General features: G+C 44.9%; 3 protein-coding genes and 1 pseudogene across 4 annotated transcripts; 1 reads left to right on the top strand and 3 right to left on the bottom strand.

The window, feature by feature from the left end:
• Window positions 1-469: 469 nt before the first annotated feature.
• LOC123431373 lies at window positions 470-1,407 on the top strand (annotated as a pseudogene).
• A 5,712-nt stretch (window positions 1,408-7,119) lies between these two features.
• On the bottom strand, window positions 7,120-8,187 carry LOC123431374. The gene is made up of 2 exons (XM_045115180.1): window positions 7,983-8,187; window positions 7,120-7,683 (listed from the first exon to the last, which is right to left on the bottom strand). The coding sequence occupies exons 1-2, from the start codon at window positions 8,029-8,031 to the stop codon at window positions 7,358-7,360; spliced, it is 375 nt and encodes a 124-aa protein (XP_044971115.1). The 5' UTR covers window positions 8,032-8,187; the 3' UTR covers window positions 7,120-7,357.
• On the bottom strand, window positions 8,131-10,482 carry LOC123428983 (GATA transcription factor 26-like). The gene is made up of 5 exons (XM_045113053.1): window positions 10,197-10,482; window positions 9,080-9,334; window positions 8,416-8,821; window positions 8,201-8,273; window positions 8,131-8,148 (listed from the first exon to the last, which is right to left on the bottom strand). The coding sequence occupies exons 1-5, from the start codon at window positions 10,237-10,239 to the stop codon at window positions 8,131-8,133; spliced, it is 795 nt and encodes a 264-aa protein (XP_044968988.1). The 5' UTR covers window positions 10,240-10,482.
• Window positions 10,483-17,505: 7,023 nt separating this feature from the next.
• LOC123428573 (GATA transcription factor 26-like) lies at window positions 17,506-20,782 on the bottom strand. 2 transcript variants are annotated; one of them, XM_045112796.1, is made up of 6 exons: window positions 20,425-20,782; window positions 19,312-19,638; window positions 18,638-19,067; window positions 18,422-18,494; window positions 18,184-18,304; window positions 17,506-18,020 (listed from the first exon to the last, which is right to left on the bottom strand). In XM_045112796.1, the coding sequence occupies exons 1-6, from the start codon at window positions 20,465-20,467 to the stop codon at window positions 17,644-17,646; spliced, it is 1,371 nt and encodes a 456-aa protein (XP_044968731.1). In that variant the 5' UTR covers window positions 20,468-20,782; the 3' UTR covers window positions 17,506-17,643. The 2 variants fall into 2 exon arrangements, with proteins under 2 accessions (XP_044968731.1, XP_044968732.1); XM_045112797.1 differs by having other exon boundaries at window positions 17,506-18,014.
• Between the last annotated feature and the right edge of the window lie 3,214 nt (window positions 20,783-23,996).

Genomic DNA, 23,996 nt, shown 5'->3' with positions numbered 1-23,996 from the left:
ACTTAAGGAGCTAGTCTCTTCAACCTTCCGGTGGGAACCGGTTTTGATAGCGGATAATGTCTTCAAGGTTGTCTTTCCTATAAAGGAGGATCTAGCCCGCCTGCTTAAGTTTGGGATGTGCAGGGTTGCTAGTACGAGTATTGTGCTTGAGTTTGATGCCTGGAAAGGCGAAGAGCCTAAGGGAAGACCTCTACTCCAGATCTGGGTGTACTTTGCAGGAGCTCCATCCAGAGCGACCAACGATTTTCAGGTGACATGGAGTTTGGGCTCGCTTATTGGTAAAACTGAAGAGGTGGATATGGTTTATACTAGAGCCAAAGGTGTTGCCAGGATGCTGGTTAGTGTACTAGATATTGAACTAGTTGCAGATGAGGTTGTTTGGACCTTTGAAGGGATGAGATACACCCTCCAATTGGAGATTGAGAGTCCTACACTTTTTGATGTCCCTGACTCTGATAAAGATACTCATATGACTGATGCTGATGATGCCAGTGGTTCCAAAGATAATGCAGAGGGGTCAAAAGACACAGGTTCCAATGATTTCCCTAAACACACTGCTACTCCACAGCAAAACCAGCCTCATCCTGGTAATGATACTGGTCCAAACAACACTATTGTGCACATGGATTTGCGGTTTGGTGCTTTTGATCCCGCCTCCGCGCCAGCAAAATTTGGTTCTCGGGCGGAGTCGCCTAGACTGCCGAGATTTGCGGGGAAGACTTCCAGGATTTTCAAGGGAAGCGTGCAGTCTAACTCTGCGCTGAAACCGCTGTCGTTGGAGGAGTATCTGCTCGGAGCTAAGGCTACGTCGACTACGCTTCCTATTGTGCCTGGTGCACCTGTTACGTCGGCTAGCGCTGGACTTATGGAGGTATGTACTGCTGATGGGCTCGGTCACCCAACCGGACAGCCGCAGGTTGCCGATTTGTGTTCGCAGCGGCTTGCGAACAAATCAGCAGCCTTTATTGGCCATGCAGCTGCCCCTGCTGGGGTCGAGGAGTCGACACATGAGGGTCTGCAATGCGGTGTTGTACCAGTGTTTGAACTGCCATCTTCGGTTGCAAGTTTTGGAGGAGTATTAGTACATGGACCGACTCATGTTGAGGCTGCGGCGCTGGCCTGCGGCGGTGCGGTGGCTACCGCACGAGCTGGCGAGACAATTCCCAAGTTGGCCATGCATGAGGTTTTTAATGCTGGGGAGGGCTGCGTTGCTGCTGTACCTCAGCATGCTATAGCGGCGGCCCAGGTTGTTCCTGTCGACGCGCTTGCCAGCGCAGGAGTGGCAGGTGCAGCCCTTCTTGCTGCTCAGCCCGACGACGTGGTGGATGTCTGTACGGAGGGTACGCCCATGGCAGGAACGGAGGTACCTACTGCCGTTGTACCAGAGTCGGGACCGATCTCGGTTGATGATGTCATAGCATTTGGAGGCGTTCCCAAACCGATGGGTCTGGAAAGACGATCTAGTCAACGGGTTCAGTCTCAGCCAGATGTGGATGACTTGCAGATTGGACGGGCGATGCGTATGGCCAAAATGAAGGAGGTTCATAATTCAACAGGTATGACCTTTAATACTGAACACTCTATTCTTCATTTACTCCGCAAGAGATTCTAGATAATGCGAAGGCAGTGGGGGTGACTTTGGGTGAGACTAGCCAACAAGTTTCAAAATCCATCAATGACTTATTAGACTTAGAAGTTGATAGGGCTTTGGATATTATTCGAAACATAGCAGCGGTTAGACCTATGACTGATAAGGAGATATCAAATATGGGGGAATTAAATTTATTATGTCAAAACTTAGTCCCTGAGGAGGAGTCTAAACAGTCGCATGTAGCGTTTGATGATTCCAATATTACTAATTCGCATCTTACTGATACGGCCAAAGATACTCATGGTTATATGGACCAGGAGTATGCTTCGGATAAGCCAAAGAGGCAAAGAGTTTATCCAGTTTCGGCTGTTCGTAGGAGTGCTAGATTCAGGACTGCTAAATTTTTTTATGATGAAATATGAAAGGACTTTTTTGGAATAGCAGAGGTCTGAGAGACTTGGCTAAAATTAGGTTCCTTGCAGAATCAACGTTACAGCATAGTCTTGACTTCATCGCGTTGATGGAGACGGGGCGGGACAACTTCACATCACATTTTCTAAACTCCCTTTCCGGGGGAGTGGATTTTGAATGGCACTGTCTTCCTCCAAGAGGAAGGTCTGGAGGGATCTTACTTGGGGTTAGATATAATACACTTCAACTGCGAGAAGTTATATTAGGTGACTTCACGGTAAAATTTAGAATTAGGAACAAGGAAGATGGGTTTCAATGGGCTCTAGTAGCGATCTATGGTGCCGCACAAGCGGAGCATAAACCAGCTTTCTTGGCTGATCTGGTTAGAATTTGCGATGAAAATCTACCACTTGTGGTGGGTGGGGATTTCAATATCATCAGGAGAGCGGATGAGAAAAGCAATGATAATTTCGATGGTAGATGACCTTTTATGTTTAATACGATCGTAGAGAGTCTAAATCTACGGGAGATTGAACTCTCCGGTAGAAAATATACTTGGGCCAATTCTCTACATAACCAGACTTTTGAAAAATTGGATAGAGTATTAACGAGTGTTGACTGGGAGCAGAAGTTCCCTTTGGTCACGGTTTGTGCTATGCAGAGGGCTATATCTGACCATACTTCACTATTTTTAGACTCTGGAAATGCCACTCACAAAGGAAAAAAAGATGCTTTCTCCTTTGAGGCTAGTTGGTTCATAGTATCCTTATGCGGCAGCGGTGGCGCACCCTCAGCGGCGATCTCCATGAGCTCCACCGCCGGGAGCAGCATCTCGGAGCATGGGGCAGCCTTCTTTCTTGCCCTCGATCGATCAAGCTTGTGCTCCTTGAGGAGACTTGCCTTTTCCAACATCGTCATGCGGTTGATGTCATTTTCAATTGCTATCATTCAAAGCTAGTCCACTAAGTCCGCAAATAGGACTTTAACAACTTTAGTTTAGAAAATCTTCTCTCCGCCAATGTAATAGTTATTGCGACGATCAATGTAATACTCCTCCGTCACGGTTTAGAAGACGTGCATGCAAATTCTCTAGGACCTAGGTGGTTATTGATTGGCTGTGAAATGAGTTAAAAAATAGCATTCACACTAAGCATGCATATAGAAGTAGTTAGCATTCACACTAAGCATGCATATAGAAGTAGTACAACGGAGTACTCCCTCCGTCACGGTTTAGAAGGCGTGCATGCAAATTCTTTAAGACCTAGGTGGTTATTGATTGGCTATAAAATGAGTTAAAAAATATCATTCACACTAAGCATGTATACAGAAATAGTACAAGCGGAGTAGTTGCATAGGGAAAACAATTCAAGCGTTTCAAAAGAAATACAAATGTCAATACGTTCCATATTTTTCGTTTGGAATGAAATCTTGGAGTAACTTTAACTCAACATATAAATCATTACCATTAATGTCGGATTTGTCACCACTTCTAAATAAGTGCAGTCTCAAGGCTAGCGCAATAGTTGCTGATTTGATAATTGAGAAGAAGAGAACACCAACCAAATAAATAGATATGGAGACTGGAAGTCAGACGTTACCTATTCCACTGCCCATTGCAACGGTCGGGTAATTTGCCAAAAATTAATAGATGTTAGCGTGCTACTACCTCCATCCCGGTATATAAGTCATTTGCGTAGTTTTAAGACGATAATTTAACTATCTAAATATGTATCATATGCAATGTTTTAAATAACGGACTACGGCAAATAGCGACGAGCCTCTAAATCAGCTACAGCGGGCTATAGCGGCATATTTGTACATGATACCATTTAGCGGCACCCTGCTGAAAAGGCTATAGCGGGGCTATTTAAAACTATGATCATATGTGACAAACAATATATATTTAGAAACTACATCCGTGTAGAAATCTAATAATATACTTTTCATGACATATAGTACATATTTAATTTCTCAAATCGGTGACCTAGAACTATGATAGAAATACTTATACACCGGAACGGAGGGAGTAGTGATGAACTAAAGATTGATTTAGGATCTGTAAAGAGAAGAGAAACAGCGTCTGCGTTGTGAAGAAGACGAAGAGGAGAGGGGAGTACTCTTGGGAACGCAAGTTGGGGATTATTAGCCGACTTAATTCATTGTGCGTTGACCGCGATCTCATCAGTCCCTTTTCTGTTTTTGCGTGTGAGTTCAGAGCCTCCGTTTTCGATTGAATTGGCGTTCTCTTCATCAGTGTACTATCCTATTTGCGAGGGCCCCAATTCCACGGACGAATGTGTTGACCATCTAAAAAGAAGAAGGGCATTCGGGTCAGGCAATGCCAATTACCACATCCAATTCTGGCTCCCAATGTCTACATCCAAACGGACTTTAAGACATGCCGTATCTGTTTTTTTTGGGGTGTACACTGGATAGATTATTTCAACATTGGGCTCGCCCCTACAGCCCCCCCCCCCCCTCCCCCGTGCGGTGGCACCGCCCCGCACCGGGGAGCCCCCGCCCTCCTCTTACAGCCGCCCCGACCTCCTCTCCCCTCCGCCGCCGTCGCCCGGGGCGTCACAGGGCAAAGCCCTTGTGGCGTGGCGACGGCGGCGGTTTTCTCCTCGGATCTCGATCTCGTTGGGAGGCGGCGCTCCTTTCCGGCCTGATCGGCGGCGGTGACGCAGATCGACGACAGCATGACTGTGGTGCGGCGGCGCTCCTTTCCGGCCAGATTGGCGGCGGTGACGCAGATCGACGGCAGCATGACTGTGGTGCGGCGGCGGCGTAGGAGGACGGCACTAGCAGCGACAGATTTGGCCTTGACTCAGTCGGGCTGATTCGGTGTGCTACCGATCTCAATCGCCGTCAGCGGTGCACTGCTCATGGACTTGATCTGCAACACGAGGATGTCTGGGGCGCCGGCCCTAGGCTTGGTGGTGGTGGCCTTCTTCTTCGTCGGAGGTGGTCGGCCAGCTGGCTGTGCATGGAGTGGGGACGGACGGCTGCCGGTGAAATCTGTGATCCGACTTCGGTCGTGGCAGGTGACGACGGCGCCTACGCGTCGTTACCTTCTTTAAGGCGTCACCTTTGCAGTCTCCGTCTTCCCAATCGCAGTCCAGTCAGTGTGGGCTGCTTTGGCACCGTGGTGGTGCTTCGGCCGTTCAGGCGGCTGGATCCTTTGATCTAGTCTCCAGCAGAGAAGGCGGCGACCCGTGCACAAGAAGCTGGATGGAGTTTTCCGAACAGATGTGGGTGAAAACCTGCTCTTGGCTAGATGCCAAGGCCGGCGATGGCGACGCTCTACGACGTCGTTCCCTTCTTGAAGGCATCGCCGAGGAGAAGTTCTAGACCACTATCTGCTACCTCCGGGGGAAACCCTAGATCGATAGATCAGAAGACGGCGGCGCGCTTGTGTTGTCTCCCTCTTGGGGGCGTCATTCTTGGAGGTGTACGTGGGTTCGGGACCAGTAGATGTTTTCTTCGGTGGAGCGGTGCTTCATCCTGCACATTGAAGGCGACGGATCTCGATGGCGTGGCGCCCTGGTGATTAGGCGTCTGATGTGCGAGGATGGACTCGCGCAGGAGGGCGACGCTGTCTGGAGTCGTGGTGGCGCCGACGGCAGCTAGACCGGGCAAGGTGGATGCGTCAGTACAGTTCTGAAGATGGATTGATGGCAGTCGGCGGCGGCGACCTTTGAGTGTGCGCTGGACCGGTGGATGCCCCATACCCGGCAGGTGGCTTGGTTGGGGCATCAGGTCTTAGATGTTAGGTTTGGCTGCAAGGTCTGTTTGGTATTAGGTCCAGACTATCAGCATTGATCCCTTCATCAACTGTATAGAAGTAGCGACATATGTTGTCTAAACGATGACTTATGTCTTACTGATGTATTACTTTGTAAGATCTTTGTGAATAATTAATAAAATGATTGCATGCGTCGCTCAGCGGAGGTCTTTCTTCTTTTCTAAAAAAAGTAATTAATACTGGTCTGTTAATTATTATTTTTTACCGTACAGTAAGAAATTTGTGATTCTTTCAGTAATTTCATACATGGCATGTGCCGGGATGAAAGGAAATTGTGATGTTTACTGCATGCCTGGTCTCTCTGTCTCTATCCATCTATCTGTCCATGCATTCTTGCTTCTCCCTTTGTGCAGTTTAATTAATTTATCCCATCTATATATATTATTTCCCATTGAAAAGAGAAGCGTGTATCGATCAGTTTCTATTTTGTACGATTGTAGTAAATTTTCTGTAACTGAATAAAACGTGAGAGAGTTGCCGTGCGTGCGTCTCTAAAGAGATGTTGTATACTCCTATGTGTGGAATATTTTTTGGTGCATCTTAACTCTGCGATATGTTTACCCGGCAATTACTCTACTACATAATTTTTTTGGACTAAAAGTAAAACACAGGAAAAAAGTTGACTAATGTGCTTATCTGAAAACAAGTTAAGAAAATTTGAAGAATCCATCCCTCCTCACTAATCCCTAATAATAATAATAATTTTTTTTTAAAAAAAAAGAAAAAGACACAACCTACTACTCGCTTGCTTGCTGGGGCCGGTTGGCCTGAGGGGGGGTGGCCCACGGCTGGTTGGTCGTCCATCTTCCCGCGCTTGGGGATTTGTTTGTATTGCTGGGCCGTAGTCAAAGTGGGCTCTTCAGCTCAGCCTACTACTCTTCTAAGAAAAAAGGGTACTAACTCTGAACTGCAGAAATCCTCTCCTCTCTCTATTTTTTCTAAGTTTTTGGCAGAATAATAAGTGCACCCAAATTCACAAAGATTTGCGGCACCTTATTGTTTACGGGAGGTAAGAGGCAAACTAGTATGTTAATTAATTAATAAATAAATCCCGAGAATGAGAGACAACCTAGTTTTTGGCAGCTCTTCAAGCATTGGACTGCAAACTAGTTGTTGTTTCTTCCCGTGATAGAAAAGCTCTACAATGCAAGTTAGACTTACCATTTCTCCCAGCCAGCTAAAAAATACTCTAAAAAAATAAAAAGAGTTTATTTTTTTATTTTTCATAGAAAACAAACGAAGCCACCACGGCATACAAACCAAACGAAGCCAAAGCAACGACATACAAACTAAAAGATCCAAATTCCGAAATGTTTAAAAACCACTTTATTTTTTGCTGGCAATGATAGGCAGACTAGTATCATAATTTAATTTAACTTAATTTAATTTGACCTGAGAGGAACCAATTTTCCCCATACACACATACAGCTATAATACAAGCTACAATTTCTCCAGCCATACAAATGCTACACCACAACAACACATACTTCATTCGCAGATCGATCGGTACGACGATGATGATCAAGCCGGGTACTAATCAAAGCTGATCGCTAGCGGAGCTGGGATTGGTAGGTCGGAGGCGAGGCTGCGGTCAGGGACGATGCAGTGCTGAGCCCAGATGGTGGAGGGCAGCAGCGAAGAAACTCTGCCTGCGGGGGCCGCGCGTTGCGAGGAACCTCCAGCAGCAGCGAGTCTTGATCACAATTCTTGTTGGGAGGGGCGAGCATGGATGTTAACTTGGCTGCTGGGGGTAACATGAAGTGGTTAAGTGCTGCCGCTGCTGCATTGCCAGATTTCGGCATTCTCAACTGAGAAGAAGCCATAGCCCCAAATCTAGAACAAGCCTTCTTCATGCTTCCTTCTCTCACTTCTACATCTTCACAAAAGATACAAAATCACAAGATATCTCCATGTTAATTGTAGTAAGCAGAACACCAGAAATTGCAACAACAACAAGATATCTACTACTCCCTCCGTTCTTAAATACAAATATTTTCAAAGATCCCATTACGGACTACATACGGAGCAAAATGAGTGAATCTATACCTCTAAAATATGTCTATATACATCCGTATGTAGTCCGTAGTGTAATCTCTAAAAAGACCTATATTTAAGAACGGAGGGAGTAGATACTATATATGCAAGTGCACAAGTAGAGGAACCAAGATTGCTGACCTGTGAAGCTTTGCTGCTGGCTTTCATGAGGTCTTTTGAGAGACCTCATGCTGGACTTGGTAGGGCCTCTGAAAGCGCCCCCGGCATTTCCTCTTCCTCCTACTTTCTTGCTGTAATTGTCCTAACAAAAAGAGATATACAAAACCACTCAGCTTGGAAATCCAAACTAGTCATCAATAGAAAACGAAAAAGCTGCATTCTTAGGTCAGATAGGGTACCTCTACAGGTACCGAAACTAAAGCTGAATCCATATTTTCCAGGATACGCTGCTTCGGATAATCAGGTCTATCCCTGCAAAAATAGAAATACCAACAACAACAACAAAAAAACCATTTTAGATGCTCTTGATTCACACCACAATAACTTCTTTGAATTAGTATCGAATGTCGACAGATGGTAGCACACATTTTATGCTAACAAGGGTGTAAAGTACCTCCTAGCACTCTCATGCGCCCGCATCGGCGAGCACATTAGCTTCTCAGATGCGGCATTTGAGTTGCTCGCTTTATTTCTTCCACTATGCAGACCAAATGAGGCAGGCCCTGGATATGAATAGGATCCACTTGTAATGTATGACTTGCTATCTGCAGGATGTCTAAGAAGCATGCTTCCATAACCAATCTCAAAGGATCCAGCAGGACTTTTTCTATGATAAATCAGGTCTTCCTCCGAGGATCCTGGAATGGTACGAACCCCTGAACCAGAACATAACTTCTCTTCGTGCATTATGGAGTTGAGATCCTCTGCAAGCGTTTCTACCACTGAAAGCTTACGACGACGGACAAAAGTCTTTTTTCTTGATGGTACCGGTGACTCCCGAGCATGTGATTGCGCTGAACCTGAATTTTAACGATACAAGAAAACCAAACATCAGCATAAGCACAAACTGATGCTTATGATGTGGTAAAGTGATAATAATAATATCACTTCATCGAAGGAATGCGTATTATATATCAAATGATAATAATAGCACTGTAACAAAGGAATGAGTTACTTAAAAGTGGCTCCTGACAGCAAGGGTAGTGGTAGTGTGGAGCACAAAACTAAACTACCTATACGTGTTTGTATAGAAAAATAGAATGTTTACACAAAAGTACCTGAATACGATACCGCTGAACCAAAACCAGATGGATTGCTTGTGTCAGCATCCCCTAGCATGGTTCCTAAAGATGGTTTTTTCTTTGCCATTCTGCGGATGGGCCTTTTCTTGGGTTGTTTCGTCTCCGCTTCCGCATCTTCGGGACGACGCGCTGGTGTGTAATTATCCAATGTACCCTTTGTCCTCCATCTTGTCCCACACGCATTGCAGAGCACTGGCTTCTCCGGTGGCCCGTGTCGCCAAAGAGGACTCCCTGTATCAGCAGCAGCAGCAGCAGTATCCATGAGCAACAAGAAGTAGAGTACAAAACAGATAGCCAAGAATCTGTGTAATATTGTTGATTGGTAGTGGGTCCATCAGGACAGGAGCTTGCACCACAAAGATTTAGAATTTTGAGGCAGTAAGATCATCACATACATAGTGAAACTGCATACTTGTTTCAGGTATTGTTTATTTTCAACTGTTGTACAAGATGAGGCCTATCGAACTGCATACATAGTTGGTGCTGAGTTTCAGTGAAAGGGAGCAGCACAGAATAAAATTGAGTTCAGTTGAACCCTAGTACTGTATTAAGAATTTTAGGTGAGTGCAGCAAATAGGGAATTCTGAATATCTGATGATTGGCAAGAGCAGATATCTCTTTTCCTTTTTCTTTCTTTCATTCAGGTATTGTTTGTTTTCAACTGTTAGTACATACGTACTAGAAAGCATACTGCATTCAACTCTGAATAACTGCATCAAATGCAGGTGATGAGTTCAGTTGAGTTTCAGTGAGACAGGAGTGGCAGCAGAGACTCAGCTTCTGTGCTACCCCTGACTGACAGACATTAAGCATTTTCAGTAACTGCATCCGCACACAAGTCTGTCTGTCTGTCTGTCTGAATGTTGAGACTTTTAGTTCAGACTTGAAAGCGGCGCAGGCAGAATTATGGTGGATGTTTGGGATAATTCGGCGAATCTCAGACTGCAACAAACCCTGGAACAAGAAGCAAGATTTGATTCGAAACCCTGGAATTCCGTTCCGATGGTTTCATCAGAGACCAGATGCACAACCGGAAGAGAAACAAACAATCAGAGAAATTTAAGATTTGTTCAAAAGAAGAAGAGGAGCTCACTCATGGTTCCGCAATGGTAACAAGGTCCTTCCTTCTTCACCATCTTCAACCAGCAACCAAACAGCTAGCGGACGAACAAAAACCAAAGCGGAAGCAAAGCAAAATTCTCCTCCTTTTTTAGCAAATAAAGAGGGCAGATTCAACAACTCTTATGAACGAATCTAGTATCATTCAGATCCACAAGGGAAACAATTTTCCACTGCCCGTCAATCAATCAAGTAAAAAAGAAAATTCTCGGTCGGTGTTCGTCTGTCTTTCTACTCGCTCTCTTCTTCTGCTCCTTTAGAGAGAGAGAGAGAAGAAAGAGGGTGGAGAGGAGAGGAGAGGGAGTAATGGAGGAAGGAAGGAAGGAGGAGAGAGAGAGAGAGGGGAGAAGGTGAGATTTAGAAAGCAAAAGTTGCCATTTTTCTCACTAATAAGACAGACAAGAGAAGCAATGAGAAATTGGGCAACATTTAAAGTAGGAGGAGAGGGCAGAGATAAGCCCTCTTTTCAATTTCACCCCCGGTGCTTTTATTTTTGTAACTATCTGCCACCAGCATTTAATTCTACTATTTTCACCATTATGTATATATAGTTTTTTTACTTTCATTATGCATATTATTGTTATTTTACATATACAAGCAGAGGGGGTTTGTTGAGGTGATTGCTACATTTTCGACTGATAGCGACTTGAAACGCCACACACAACTAGGGGCGCGGGAAACTTTAAATTGGTACAATGACGTTATCGCAATGGAGCCTATGTGACGCGGCACGATTTACCCGACAAGAAAAGGAACTACCGGAGTGGAGTTACTCACATGAGCGCCCCCGTGACTCGCATCTCCCCCCGCCTCCACCTACCACCCTTCACGACATAATCTCACCGGAGACCACATTGCTCCCTTCCTTGACATTCTATCATGCGCTCTTACGCGTTCCCCTTCCCTGTTATCGTCCCCTATCCCAGCCGTGACGGGAGGGACGGGAAGCTTAGAGTTTGGGTAATCCTCAATTTTGAATCTGGGGGACAAACATGAAGCCTAGGAGGCCGTTGGTGGTGGTAGTGGTGGTGGTGGTGGTGGGGGGGGGGGGGTCTAGAAGGAGCTACAACGGATGAGAGCGATAACGTATAAAGCAACAAATGTGGACGTGTGACCTCTAAAAAGCGCGGGAAAGTTTAAATTTGTACATTTTAATGCATCATCAATTAATACAAAACCAGTTGAAACATAGTAGAGAACTAAGAGCATCGAAAATTTAAATAAGTATGATAATGTTATTGCAATATGATTGCCTTATGTGGCGTCGCACGATTTACCCTACTAAAAAAAGAGCTAACGGAGCGAAGGCACTCACATGAGCGATCCCATGACTCACCTCCACCTACCAACCTCCACGACAAGACCTCACCAGAGACCACACCACTCACTTTCTCGGCATAATACCATGCACTCTTACCTGTTCCCTTCCTCGATAACCCCTACCCCGGGCGCAACAGGAGGGACAAGAAGCTCAAAGTTTGGCTAGTCCTCGATTCGATGGGTGACAACCATGAAGCCTCTCGGAGGCCAATGATAGAGAGGAAGGTTTCCGACGAGCTACAACAGATGAGAGTGGCAAGGTATAAAGCGGCGGTTGCAAACACGTGGCCTCTAAAAAGCACGGGAAGAAAGTTTAAACCTTACATTTTAAATGTTTCACTAATTAATACAAGATGACGTGAAACATGGTAGTAGAGAACTAAGAGCGCGGGAAAATTTAAATAGGTATGATGATGTTATCTCAAGCGAGCCTATGTGACGTGGCACGATTTACCCTAAAATGGAAGCTAGGGGAGTGTAGTTACTCATATGAGCACTCCCGTGACTCGCCTCCCCCCGCCTCCACCTATCACCCTCCACAACATGACCTCACTGGAGAGCACACTGCTCATTTCACCAGCATTCTACCCCACACTCTTATCAGCTCTCCTACCATGTTATCGGCCCCTATCTCAGGCGTGATGGAAGGGGCGAGAAGCTCAAAGTTCAGCTAATCCTCAATTTTGATATGGGGACCAGCCATGGAGCCTCTGAGGCCGCTGACGGTGAGGGAGATCACCAACGAGCTACAACGGATTAGAGCGGCAAGGTTTCAAGCGGCGACTGCAGACATGTGACCTCCCAGAAGTGCGGAAAAGTTTAAACATGTGCATTTTAAAACACATCATCAATTAATACAAGGCGACTTGAAACATCATAAAGAACTAAGAGCACAGGGAAATTTTAAACATGGTATGATGACGTTACAATTGAGCCTATGTGGTGTGGCACGATTTACCCTAAAAATGGGCTAGATGAGTGACATTACTCATATGTGCGCTCATGTGACTCGCCTCTCCCCCGCCTTCACCTACCACCCTAGACCACATGGCTCCGTTGCGTGACATTCTATCCCAATCTTAGAGGTTCTCCTTCCTTTTATTGGCCCCTATCTCGGGGGAGGGGGGAGGGAAGCTCAGAGTTTGGCTAAGAGTGAATTACACTTTTTTACTTCATAGTTGTGCATTTATGACCCTTATTACCCCATTTAGTGAAGTAAAATCAGAAATTCACTATATATTAAATTTTAAACAAGGTTTTGCCCAATTTTGACATTCTACATGTTTCGTTAGAATAGCCCAGCATGTTAGGTCTATGTTGTTCGTCAAAATATGAAAATATCAGGGAGCGTCATCGACGATAGTGCCCATCCTTTTATTCACCATATGGCCCATTCCTAGTCAGTGTCCTGATATTTGTGAGTCTCATTCATCAGCCCCACACTTTTCCAAATGACATGTATAAGAAAAATAGGGTCTAGCCTTTTTAAAATTGGCAATATAGACAATTTTTCATTAAATGGGGTAACTAGCGTCAAAAATGCATAACTAGGGGGTAAAAAGTGGAATTCACTCTTTGGCTAATCTACAATTTCGATCTAGGGACAGCCATGGAGCCTCCGAAGCCGTTGACAGTGAGGGAGGTCACCGACGAGCTAAAGTGGATGAGAGCGACAAGGTATAAAGCATCGACTGAGGACGTGTGACCTCTAAGAAGCGTCAGAAAGTTTAAACATGTATATTTTAAAACACATCATTAATTAACGCAAAACGACCGGAAACATTACACAAAACTAAGAGCGCAGATTTAAAAAAAATTATGTTGATATTACTACAATCGAGGTTATATGGTGTGGCACAATTTACCCTAAAAAGGAGCTACCAGAGCGGAGTTATTACTAAGAGCATCTCTAACAGCAACCCTTTACAGGGCGTTATAGGGCAGAAAACGACCAAAAACGGTCTCGAACGGCTGCCCTAAATAGGTGAGTGGCCAAAAAAAATTTAGGTCACTACCCTGAAATATAGCAAACTGATGTGTATTTAGGGCAGCAAAGGGTCTGCCCCAAATTCCAACCCCACGCGCGCGCAGCTAATCGCCAACCGGACATTTCACGGTCCCGCCCCAGCGCAACACTGCTCCACCGCCCCGCACAAATCCGCTACCGGTAGACCGCACCACCATCCAACGACCGCCGACCGTCCACCGCATGACCCTGCAGCAGTCCTAGGTCGCCGGATTCTTGCCGCCGGTGACCGGAATCGCATGTGTGCCGACGCGCCCGAAATTGGTCCTCCGCCATCGATTCGCGGCCGCCGCTACCTCGCTGTCGCTCGAACACGGTCCCCACGGCGCCAGCAACTCCCTATGACGGTTGCATGGGCTAGCTGCGGCCAGACCGACGACTTCACTGCCACCCCACCGGGTTGGCTGAACTGAAGGTGTTTGAGGTAATGTCCCCCTCAATTTTTGTTTTTTCATTTTGTCTAAGATTAGAATTTTAATAGATGTTTTTTACTTGTAGATGGATTTATTTGATGATTTATTCAAAGAGGAGTATGATTTGGAGGAGGAGGAATAGATTGCTTTGATTCTGCTTTTGCACAAGAGGAAGAAACCGAAACATGGCTCCATAAATTGTATACATTGGAGGTGGAAGAACTGTGGCCAGAATGTTCTTCAACGATCTCCTCTGTTTGCCAAGGTTGCTGCCGGTCAGTCAACACATGTGGAGTTCCAAGCCAACAACCGCACATGGTATCTATCCGTAGTGGGCTACATTTATGAAGCCCATAGTTTCCCCTGAAGGTAAAAAAGAATGTGAATTTCATAGTGCTCAAGCGGCGGCAAGGAAAGATGTGGAGAGGGCATTTGGGATTCTGCAAGCCTAATTTGCTATTGTCACGGGACCCGCGAGGTTTTGGGATCAAGAGATGCTTTGGTATATCATGACTGCATGTATAATCATGCATAACATGATTATACAAGATGAGCGTGGCCAGAATGTGGTCTATGGCACCTATGAGTTGATGGGACGTCCGGTGTGTCCTAGGAGAGGTGGAGACCGGATTGAGCGCTTCTTGGATGCCTACCACGACATTCGTGACGTTGATGTGCACATAGATCTTCACAAAGATCTAATGGAGGAGTGGTGGGCATGGTATGGAAGGCAAAGATCAAAGTCATGCACTTGATTTATGTGTTTCTATGTGATGAAACTTGTTGGTGTATGATGATTTGTGAGCAACTTGTTGAACCATTTGTGTAATAATTAAGTACTATTGAACTATTATTTGTTTGATTTATTTTAGCTTATTTATCATATTTTTTGTTGATATATATGTGCAAACATATATAAAATATGGAGGTAGTTTGGTCGCAGCCGTGCCCTATATAGGGCAGCCATTGGAGCAGTGCAGTGCCCTATCTTGATCTGCTGGAAAAGCAGCTGCCATTTTTATGCCCTAAAATAGAAATAGGACAACCCTATAACACCCAAAGTGGTTGCCCTATAAAGGGCTGCTGTTAGAGATGCTCTAAGAGAGCGCTCCCATGACTCACCTCTCCCCCGCCTTCACCCATCACCCTCGAGACCTCCACGACGTGACGTCATCGAAGACCATACCGCTCCCTTCACTGGCATTCTACCCCCACTCTTAGCGACTATCCTTCCCTGTTATTGACCCCTATCTCAGGCATGGTTTGAGGGACGTGAAGCTCGAAGTTCGTATAATCCTCAATTTCAATCTGGGGGACAACCATGGAACCTCAGAGTCTGCTGACGTAAAGGGAGGCCGCCAACGAGCTATGATAGATGAGAGCGCAAAGGATAAAGCGGGGGCTGCAGCTGCCCAAGGAGAGGCGCAAGCTTGCGTTGCAGATCTGTGAGAAGACAAACATCGAGGAGAGGATTCATATGATTCTGAACGGGAGTGCAATGATAGAAAGATGATATTTCTATATTGTTGGGCAATGACAAAGGCGTCGTCCACTGATCTGGTGCAACGAGATCGCTGGGGAGGAGGAGAGGAGGCAGAGATAGGCCCTTTTTCAATCTGAGAATGTAAGTGGTTTCTTTTTGTTATGTGTTGCTACTGGAGTATTTAATTAATTTCACCATTACACATATACATATGCAAGTTAATTTTATTAACTTTGAAGCTTCCCAATTATTAATCTATTGAAAGGATATTTTTCTTCCATTCCGCCCCCTTGAGAGTGGGGTGGGTGGGTCAAGAAAGATCATGTTAGTGGTACATGTGTAAAACATATAATTTTCTGTTCACGGTGCAAGGCATGCACCATGTTGATTTCATTAACAGATAGAAAACAGTGTACAATTGTTTAATGATGGGCATAATATATGTTTAGAATATAGTAATTTCACATAATTTTTAGAGCAACTCGCCAATGAATTAGGTTGTCCCCCATGTTTCATTATAATTTTTTTGCATGTATGACAACTAGCTACCATTTTAAACTAGCCATTCGTTGAATTAAAGTTGTGATACTCGTGGAAAATGGAAGAGAAATGTGTGGCGTCTAAGAAGCGTGGGAAAGTTTAAACATGTGCATTTTTTTAAACCGCATCATCAATTAATATGAAGCAACTTGAAACGCCAAATAGAATTAAGAGAGCAAGGGAAATTTACATAGGTATGGTATAAACACAACATAAGTAAATGCAAGCGGACTTCAAACGCCACACAGAACAATAGCAGGAGGCATCTGAGAATACGATGACTCGGTGTGGGAGAGTTTAAACATGTACAAAGAGACTTCAAGCATCACACCGAATGATAAAAGCAATCAACATCCACAACATATGAATTAGTTACAAAGCGCTGCCCATACTAGTTATATGTCTACTTTAATTGGTGACTATGTTTGTGCTTCAACATGGTTTAACCATTCTTAAAAGTCCGCCTTTACATAAAATTCTTATTCCGAGATAGAAGTTTTAGAAAAATAAAGATACTGGAAACAGGGACCCAACAACTGCTTACGTATTTAGTTATCCAGGGGCAAACGCTCAGCACAAGCAGTTAGGTATCTTACAAACAACAAACTAACAAACAAAAATAGCTACATGGACAAAATAGTAAAAGAAGAGTTCATTGGCAATATTGTTCTGCCTTTAACAAAAAATGGTTGTTTCTTTCAACGGCTTAGCATATTATCATCAATTATTTCTTGGGCTCCAACGCTTTAAACCCCCATCCTACACATCTCACAACAAATTGAATTGTTTGTATATGCAAATGTAATTGTTTGTACAAGATGATAAATACTCCATATAGAGGCCGACATATGTTTGTTTGCCAAGATAGTTACCTGGCAAATCCAAGGGTGTTGCTTTTGAATATTTTGCACGGTTTGGGAATGTCTTCAAACTCTTACAATTCACTGTCACTAAATAAGTGTTCTTATATAAAAATAATTTTGCTTCATACACCCCTTTAAAATATCCGAATAAACTACAAGTCGTTTTTTCTAGGGTTTGAGAGTAGGAGGCGGTTGCACTTTGCATTGACCCGCCCGCGCTACCACTTCCCTGTCGGTACAGTTATGGAAGGGTGAGGGAACCCTGGATTTGTGTGGCGGGTTCGTGTCGCATAGGTGTTTCGAGTTCTTTGTTAACGGTGAATTTGGGGCAGCGAAGGGGATGAGAATAATGGTTCCTCGACTTTTCCCATGTGGATGGCTTTCCATGAGTAGGGGGATTGCGAACACACCACCTACGGCACACGAGGGTGTTGCTCTGATAATCGCGGGCTTCTCCGCACCCAGATCTTCTCAGGACTGAGTGCCATCACGAGAGGCCATGCCGCCGCCCGCTTTGATGACTGCACCTACAGCAGGTAGCTTCAAGCAATGCACTGTGAACTTTTTTTTTTCAATTTCCATCTTTCCCATGATAGTAGGATTCTATCCATTCCCCATACATACAACAGATATACAAGTTACAATTTCTCCAGCCATATATATATGCTATACCAAAAAAAAATCAAGCCCAAACAAATTCGGCAAGTGCGTGTCAGGACGATCATCGATGAGCGGTATGGTATGATGATGATCCAGGAACCAAAATGTAAACAGAACTACCACTGATGCCTGTTCCTAAGCTGATCGCCAACGGAACCAGGACTATGGTTGCGCGGAGGAGAGGCTGTGGTTACGGTCACGGAGCTGAGCTGAGATGGTGGGGGGCCGCAGAGAAGAAGCTCTGCTTCCGAGTGCCGTGTGTTGCAAGGGACCTCCAGCAGCAGCGAATCTTTGTCAGAATCCTTGTCCAAGGGATTCAGCATAGATGATAATTTATCTGGGGCTAACATGAACAGGTTGAGTGATGCTGCCACTGCTCCGGTGGCATTGCCAGATTTCGGCAAACATGCGCTTCTTCTCAACTGACAAGAAGAAGCCATAGCCCTGGATCTCGAAGAAGCTATTGTCATGGTTCCACCTCTCACATCTGCATCTTCACAAACAGAACAAAACCACAAGACATCTACATGTTACTTGCAAATAAGCCAAACACAGAAATTGTAAAAACTATACGAAAATCAAGTGTACATTTTCAGATGCGCAGAATCTACAAAATGTATCTGCAGTGCAGAAGCAGAGGAGCCAAGACTGCTGACCTGTGAAGCTTTGCGGCTGGCTTTCATAAGGTCTTTTGAGAGACCTCATGCTTGACTTGGTAAGGCCTCTGAAACCGCCGCCTGCATCTCCTCTTCCTTCAACTTCCTTGCTGTAATTGTCCTAAATAAAGAGATAGATACATAACCACTGAGTCAGGTACTGCATATATGTAAGGGAAGACAAAACCACCCAACGGCAAGGTGAACTCAAAAGGCCTTCGTAGGTCGGATAAGGCACCTCTAAAGTTACTGAAACTAAAGCTGAATCTGTGCTCTCCAGGGTATGCTGGTTCGAATAATGAAGCTCGTCCCTGCAAAAAGATTAAAAAAAAGTAATTACATTGATTCATACCATAATAGCTTCTCTGCATTAGTATCGAATGTGGGACCGTGGACACAGGGCAGCAACGAATGCTCAGCACAAACATTTTAGGCTAAAAAGAGTGTAAAATACCTTTTAGCACTGTCATGTGTCTGCATCGGTGACCACTTTAGCTTCTCAGATGCAGCATTTGAGTTGCTCGCTCCCTTGATTTCACTATGCGCAATGAATGAGGCAGAACCTGAATAGGATTCGCTCGTAATGTATGACTTGCTATCTGCAGGAACAGAGTTTGCTTCTGACTCTTCCTCTACTGATTTCGAGTTCGGATATCTAAGAAGCACACTCCCATAACCGATCTCAAAGGAGCCAACGGGAGTTTCACTATGATAAAGCAGGTCTTCCTCTGTGGATCCTGCTGAAAGGCAATATAACTTTTCTTCCTGCAATATGGAGTTGAGATCCTCTACAAGCTCTTCCACGGGTGACGGCTTAGGACGAGTGACACAACTCCTTTTTCTTGATGGTACTAGTGAATCCCAAGCACGTGACTGAGCTGAACCTGAATTTGAATGATACCAGAAAACCCACCATTAGCAAACCTAACAATAGTTGTGAAAGAAGTCGTCCAAAAAGAGAGCTTCTTATTCTGATTCTTTTACAGCGGATTTCAAGCCTCAAGTTTGATTCTTATATTATATGTTTGAATTGAACCGAATTATAAGGTCCACTACTCATCAAGGATATGAAAACAGATAAAAGTTTTGACTTTACAGAAAGATGTTACGAAATTAGAGGAAACTGACCGGCTATTTCACACGCATCAACAGAACCATATGGGGCACAACTCTCTGAATATGACACCGCTGATCCAGAACCAGATCGATTGCTTGTGTCCGCATTCCCCATCTTCCAGAAGTTCTGATCAGAACATGGTTCATCCTGGACTATGCTGCGGTTTGGTCTTTTCTTGGGCTGTTTCTGTCCCTTATGCTTCAGCTTGTCAGCATCAGTATCTTCCCAACGATGCGCCGGTGTGTAATTCACCAACGTACCCTTTATCCTCCATCTTGACCCACACGCATTGCAGAGAACTGGCTTGTCTGGTGGCCCGTTTCGCCAAAGAGGAGTACCTGTATCAGCAGCATTTGCCATGAGCAATAAGAAATACAATACAAAACTGATGCCCCAAGTATCTGTGCAATGTACATAGTCCCTTGGAAGTTAACTGAAGTTTGCACCGGCATTAATTGGGGAAGGGAACATAAAACAACAGAGGGGAAGAGTACATATCGAAGAATGTATCTTTGAGGGAGGCAATAAATAAGTAATCCCACAAGCATACATAGTCAAATTGCATATTTCAGGTATTGTTTTCAACTGTAAGTAATACATGCAAGCATGTGATTTTCCATGTGCTGTCCTACTGAATCATGCCTAGCAAATGCATATGGTCAGTTGAATTGAGCAGCTCTGCTTCATAGCTCACATGACAGAGAGCAGCAGAAACTAAGCATTTTTCTGAGACTGCAGCAGCAGAAAATAAGTATGTAGGGAACTCTGAATAATAACTGCAGCTAGTATTAAGTTGTTTTCTTCTTGTAAGCCAAGAGTGTCAGCTGGATCTAATTGCTCACTATCAGCAGCACAAACCTCTTACCTGACAAGCAAGCAAGCAAGCATGGTCAAAACACAAGTCTGAATGAGATGATTTTGATCAGAATTTCACATCCAAAGACAAAGACAGGCCGCACACACACACACACAGGTTCTAGACCTCAACCGTATCCATATTGAATCCAAAGAAGAAGCGAGGATTAGGATCCCAGATGCCGCCCGCTTCCCAGATGCAGAATCCCCAGAGAGGGGAGGGGAAATTTAAGATTCGGTCAAGAAGAAAACTGGGGGAGCTCGCTCACTTGTGACTCCGCAATGGCCGCAAGGTCCCTCCTTCTTCGCCATGGCGCCCTCTTCCCTCTTGTCTCTTCTCCCAACGCCCACGCCCACGCCCACGCCCACGAACAAAGATGGGAAATTTTTGAGCAAAAAAAAAAAAAAAAAGTGAGGTGAGGGGAGATTCAACAAGCAACTGTTTCCTGCTCCTTTCTTGGTATGAATGAATCTCTCTTTGAGAACCAAAAAAGGGGATTAATTGCTGGGAACAATTCCACTGCCCATCACCAAGTCAAAAGCCAAGGCTTGCTTCTTTTTCTTCTTCCTTTTTTCTTGTTTCTTTTGGAGAGGGAGAGGAAGAGGAAGAGGAGACAGATGGGAAGGGAAGGGAAGGGAAAGGGGAAGAAATAATGCAGCCATCCGGAAGCCAAGATTTACAAAAGAAGAGTCTTTAAAAGTTGCAATTTTTTTCCTAATAGTATAAGACAGAGAAGCAATTAGAAGGACATTGGGCAAAATTAGTTTTTTTTCTTTGTGAAAAGGGCAAAATTAGTTAAAGTAGAAGGAGATGGAGAGGCCCAAAGCTTCTTTTCTACTGCTACTACTACAGTATCTTTCAGCCTCTCGGTGGTTTTTTGTTAAAATAGTACGTATCAACATACTACTACGTTTGTTGCAATAATATTTTATATTATGGGACACATGAAGTGCTGTTTAATTTCACCATCGTACATGTAGATGGGTGCGAGTAATTACAACCGTATAAATAAAAAATCCTTTTTGAGGCAATTAATAGTCAATTTCATCATGTCCTTTGCATTTTCACCCCTCAATAATGTACATGTAGATTCATGGATACGTCAGGCGCCAGCCAAATCATTTTACATTCAAGTCAACACAAAACAACTAGTACAAGTCTATAGATTAATGTGATCTTGTTAGTAGAATACAAAATACAAGCCCCTCTTGAAGCAAAAAAAAAAAAAAAACTACTCGCTCCGATCGTAATTAGTTGACGCTCAAATTGATGCATCTAGCACTTAAATATGTCTAGATACATTCATTTAAGTTGCAAATAATATGAATAAGAGGGACCATGAGTTTTCCTTCTTTGTGTTCTAATACAACACAAGTTAGTACATGTTACAACATATTGGCTTCACATAAATTTTAGAAGAACCTTCTAAATAATATAAGGCAGATCATATATTCATTGAATTCAAAGTGCAATGCACGCATCATGTGCAGAGAAATGTGTGGCCTCTAAAAACCACGGGAGAGTTTAAACATGTGTATTTTGTCAGTATCTTCAATAAATATCAAGTAATGTCAAAATTCACAGAGAACAAATGCAATAGGCATCCGAATGGATACAAGGATGCTTAAAAGCCAAGAAATTTTTAAACACTACATCAATAAGTGAAATGTGACTTCAAACGTCATATAACGCAGTAGCCCGTAGGCATGCGACAGATATGAGGCCTCTAAATAGCGTGGGAAAGTTTAATGGGCATATGTAGATCAATAAAATCAAAGTGACTTTGAACGACATAGGAAACAAATGCATGCAGGTATTGTTGGAAAACGTTGCATGAAAAACAAAAAAATTCCTATGCTCACCACGATCAAGCTAGGAGATGCACATCTACGAGTGGAGAGATTGTATCTACATACCCTTGTAGATCGCTTAGCGGAAGCGTTAAGAAACGTGATTGAGATCATGCAACTCCCGGACACTGAAGGAATACCTTGTGTGTATCAAACGCCACAACATAACTGGGTGACTATAAAGGTGCTCTACTGGTATCTCCGAAGGTGTCTGTTGGGTTGGCATGAATCAAGACTGGGATTCGTCACTCCGTGTGACGAAGAGGTATCTCAGGGCCCACTCGGCAATGCAACAACACAACAAGCTTTGCAAGCAATGTGACTAAAGAGTTAGTCACGGGATTTTGTATTAAGGAATGAGTAAATAGACTTGCCGGTAACGAGATTGAACTAGATATAGAGATGCCGACGATTGAATCTCGGGCAAGTAACATATCGGTGGACAAAGGGAATAGTATGCAGGATTGACTGAATCCTTGACATAGAAGTTCGACCGATAGAGATCTTGGTAGAATATGTAGGAGCCAATATGGGCATCCAGGTGCCTCTATTGGTTACTGACTGGCGAGTGTCTCGGTCATGTCTGCATAGTTCTCGAACCCGCAGGGTCTTCACACTTAAGGTTCAGTGACGTTTCGGTATAGTTGAGTTATGTATGTTGGTGACCGAAGGTTGTTCGGAGTCCTGGATGAGATCCTGAACGTCGCGAGGAGTTCCGGAATAGTCAGGAGACAAAGATTGATTTATAGAAGAGGGTATTTAGGATCCGAAATGGTTTCAGGCATTTCTGGTAGTGTACCAGGAATGACGAATGGGTTTCGGAGGTCCATCGGGAGAGGTCTACCCACCCCACAGGCCACATGGGCGCAAGAGGTGGTGCACCAGCCCTTCGTGGGCTAGGCAGCCAGCTCGTAAAGGCCCTTGCGCCAAGAGGTGGGAGGAAGCCAAGTGGGGAGGGAGTCCTACTAGGAGTAGGACTCCACCTCCCTTGGTGGAGTAGGATTCCTCCTTTGGGGCGGCGGCCAAGGCCCTAAGGGAAACCCTTGGGCGCCCCAACCACCCCTCCTTCCTCCTATATATAGTGGAGGGGAGAGAGGAGAGTACTCACACCTTAATCCAAGGTGCAGCCCCTCTCCCTCCCTCTTGTTCATTCTTCCTCTAGAATAGGTTGGGCAGCGCACGGTGAAGCCTTGCCGGATCAGCTCCACCACCATCGCCGCCACGCCGTTATGCTGTCGGAGAACTCAGCTACCTCTCCGCTCCCTCTTGCTATATCAAGAAGACGGAGATCGCCATCGAGCTGTACGTGTGTTGGACGCAGAGGTGTCATCCGTTCGGCACTAGATCAGGATGGATCATGATGAGATCGCGGGACGGATCGTGATGTGATCGCGGGACAGATTGTGATGGGATCGCGGGACGGGTTGCGATTTGGATCGCGAAGATGTTCGACTACATCAACCATGTTATATACTCTTCCGCTTAGCGAGCTACAAGGGTATGTGGATCTGAAATCTCCTCTCATAGATGGTCATCACCATGGATAGATCTTATGTGTGCATAGGAACATTTTTGTTTCCCATGCAACGTTCCCCAACAGAGGTTACTCCGTGGCTTGTGGTGTTGTAGCCCTCCCTCCCCTCACACACACACACATATATATATAGGAGGAGAGGAGAGGGCGGTCGGCCTAGGGTTCCCCCCCCCTAGGGGTGGTGGCGGCCCTAGAGGGTGCCTTGCCACACAAGGTAAGGGTGGCCGGCCCCTTGTGAGCTTAGTACTCCACCTCCCTCCGCATGGGCCTAGGTGGGAGGGGCGGCCAGCCCACCAGGGGATAGTGCGTCCCCTCTCACAGCCCATGGGGCCCTTCGGGGCAGGTGGACCCTCCTGGTGGACCCCCGGAACGCTTTCGGCACTCCCGTTACAAAACTCGTATGTTCCGGAAGTTTTTCGGACCTCGAATACCAACTTCCCATATATCAATATTTAC

Source organism: Hordeum vulgare, chromosome 2H (genome assembly GCF_904849725.1).
Source record: "Hordeum vulgare subsp. vulgare chromosome 2H, MorexV3_pseudomolecules_assembly, whole genome shotgun sequence".
NCBI classification, from domain to species: domain Eukaryota; kingdom Viridiplantae; phylum Streptophyta; class Magnoliopsida; order Poales; family Poaceae; genus Hordeum; species Hordeum vulgare.
Note: the sequence above shows the minus strand (reverse complement) of the source record. Positions and strands in the feature narration are given on the sequence as shown.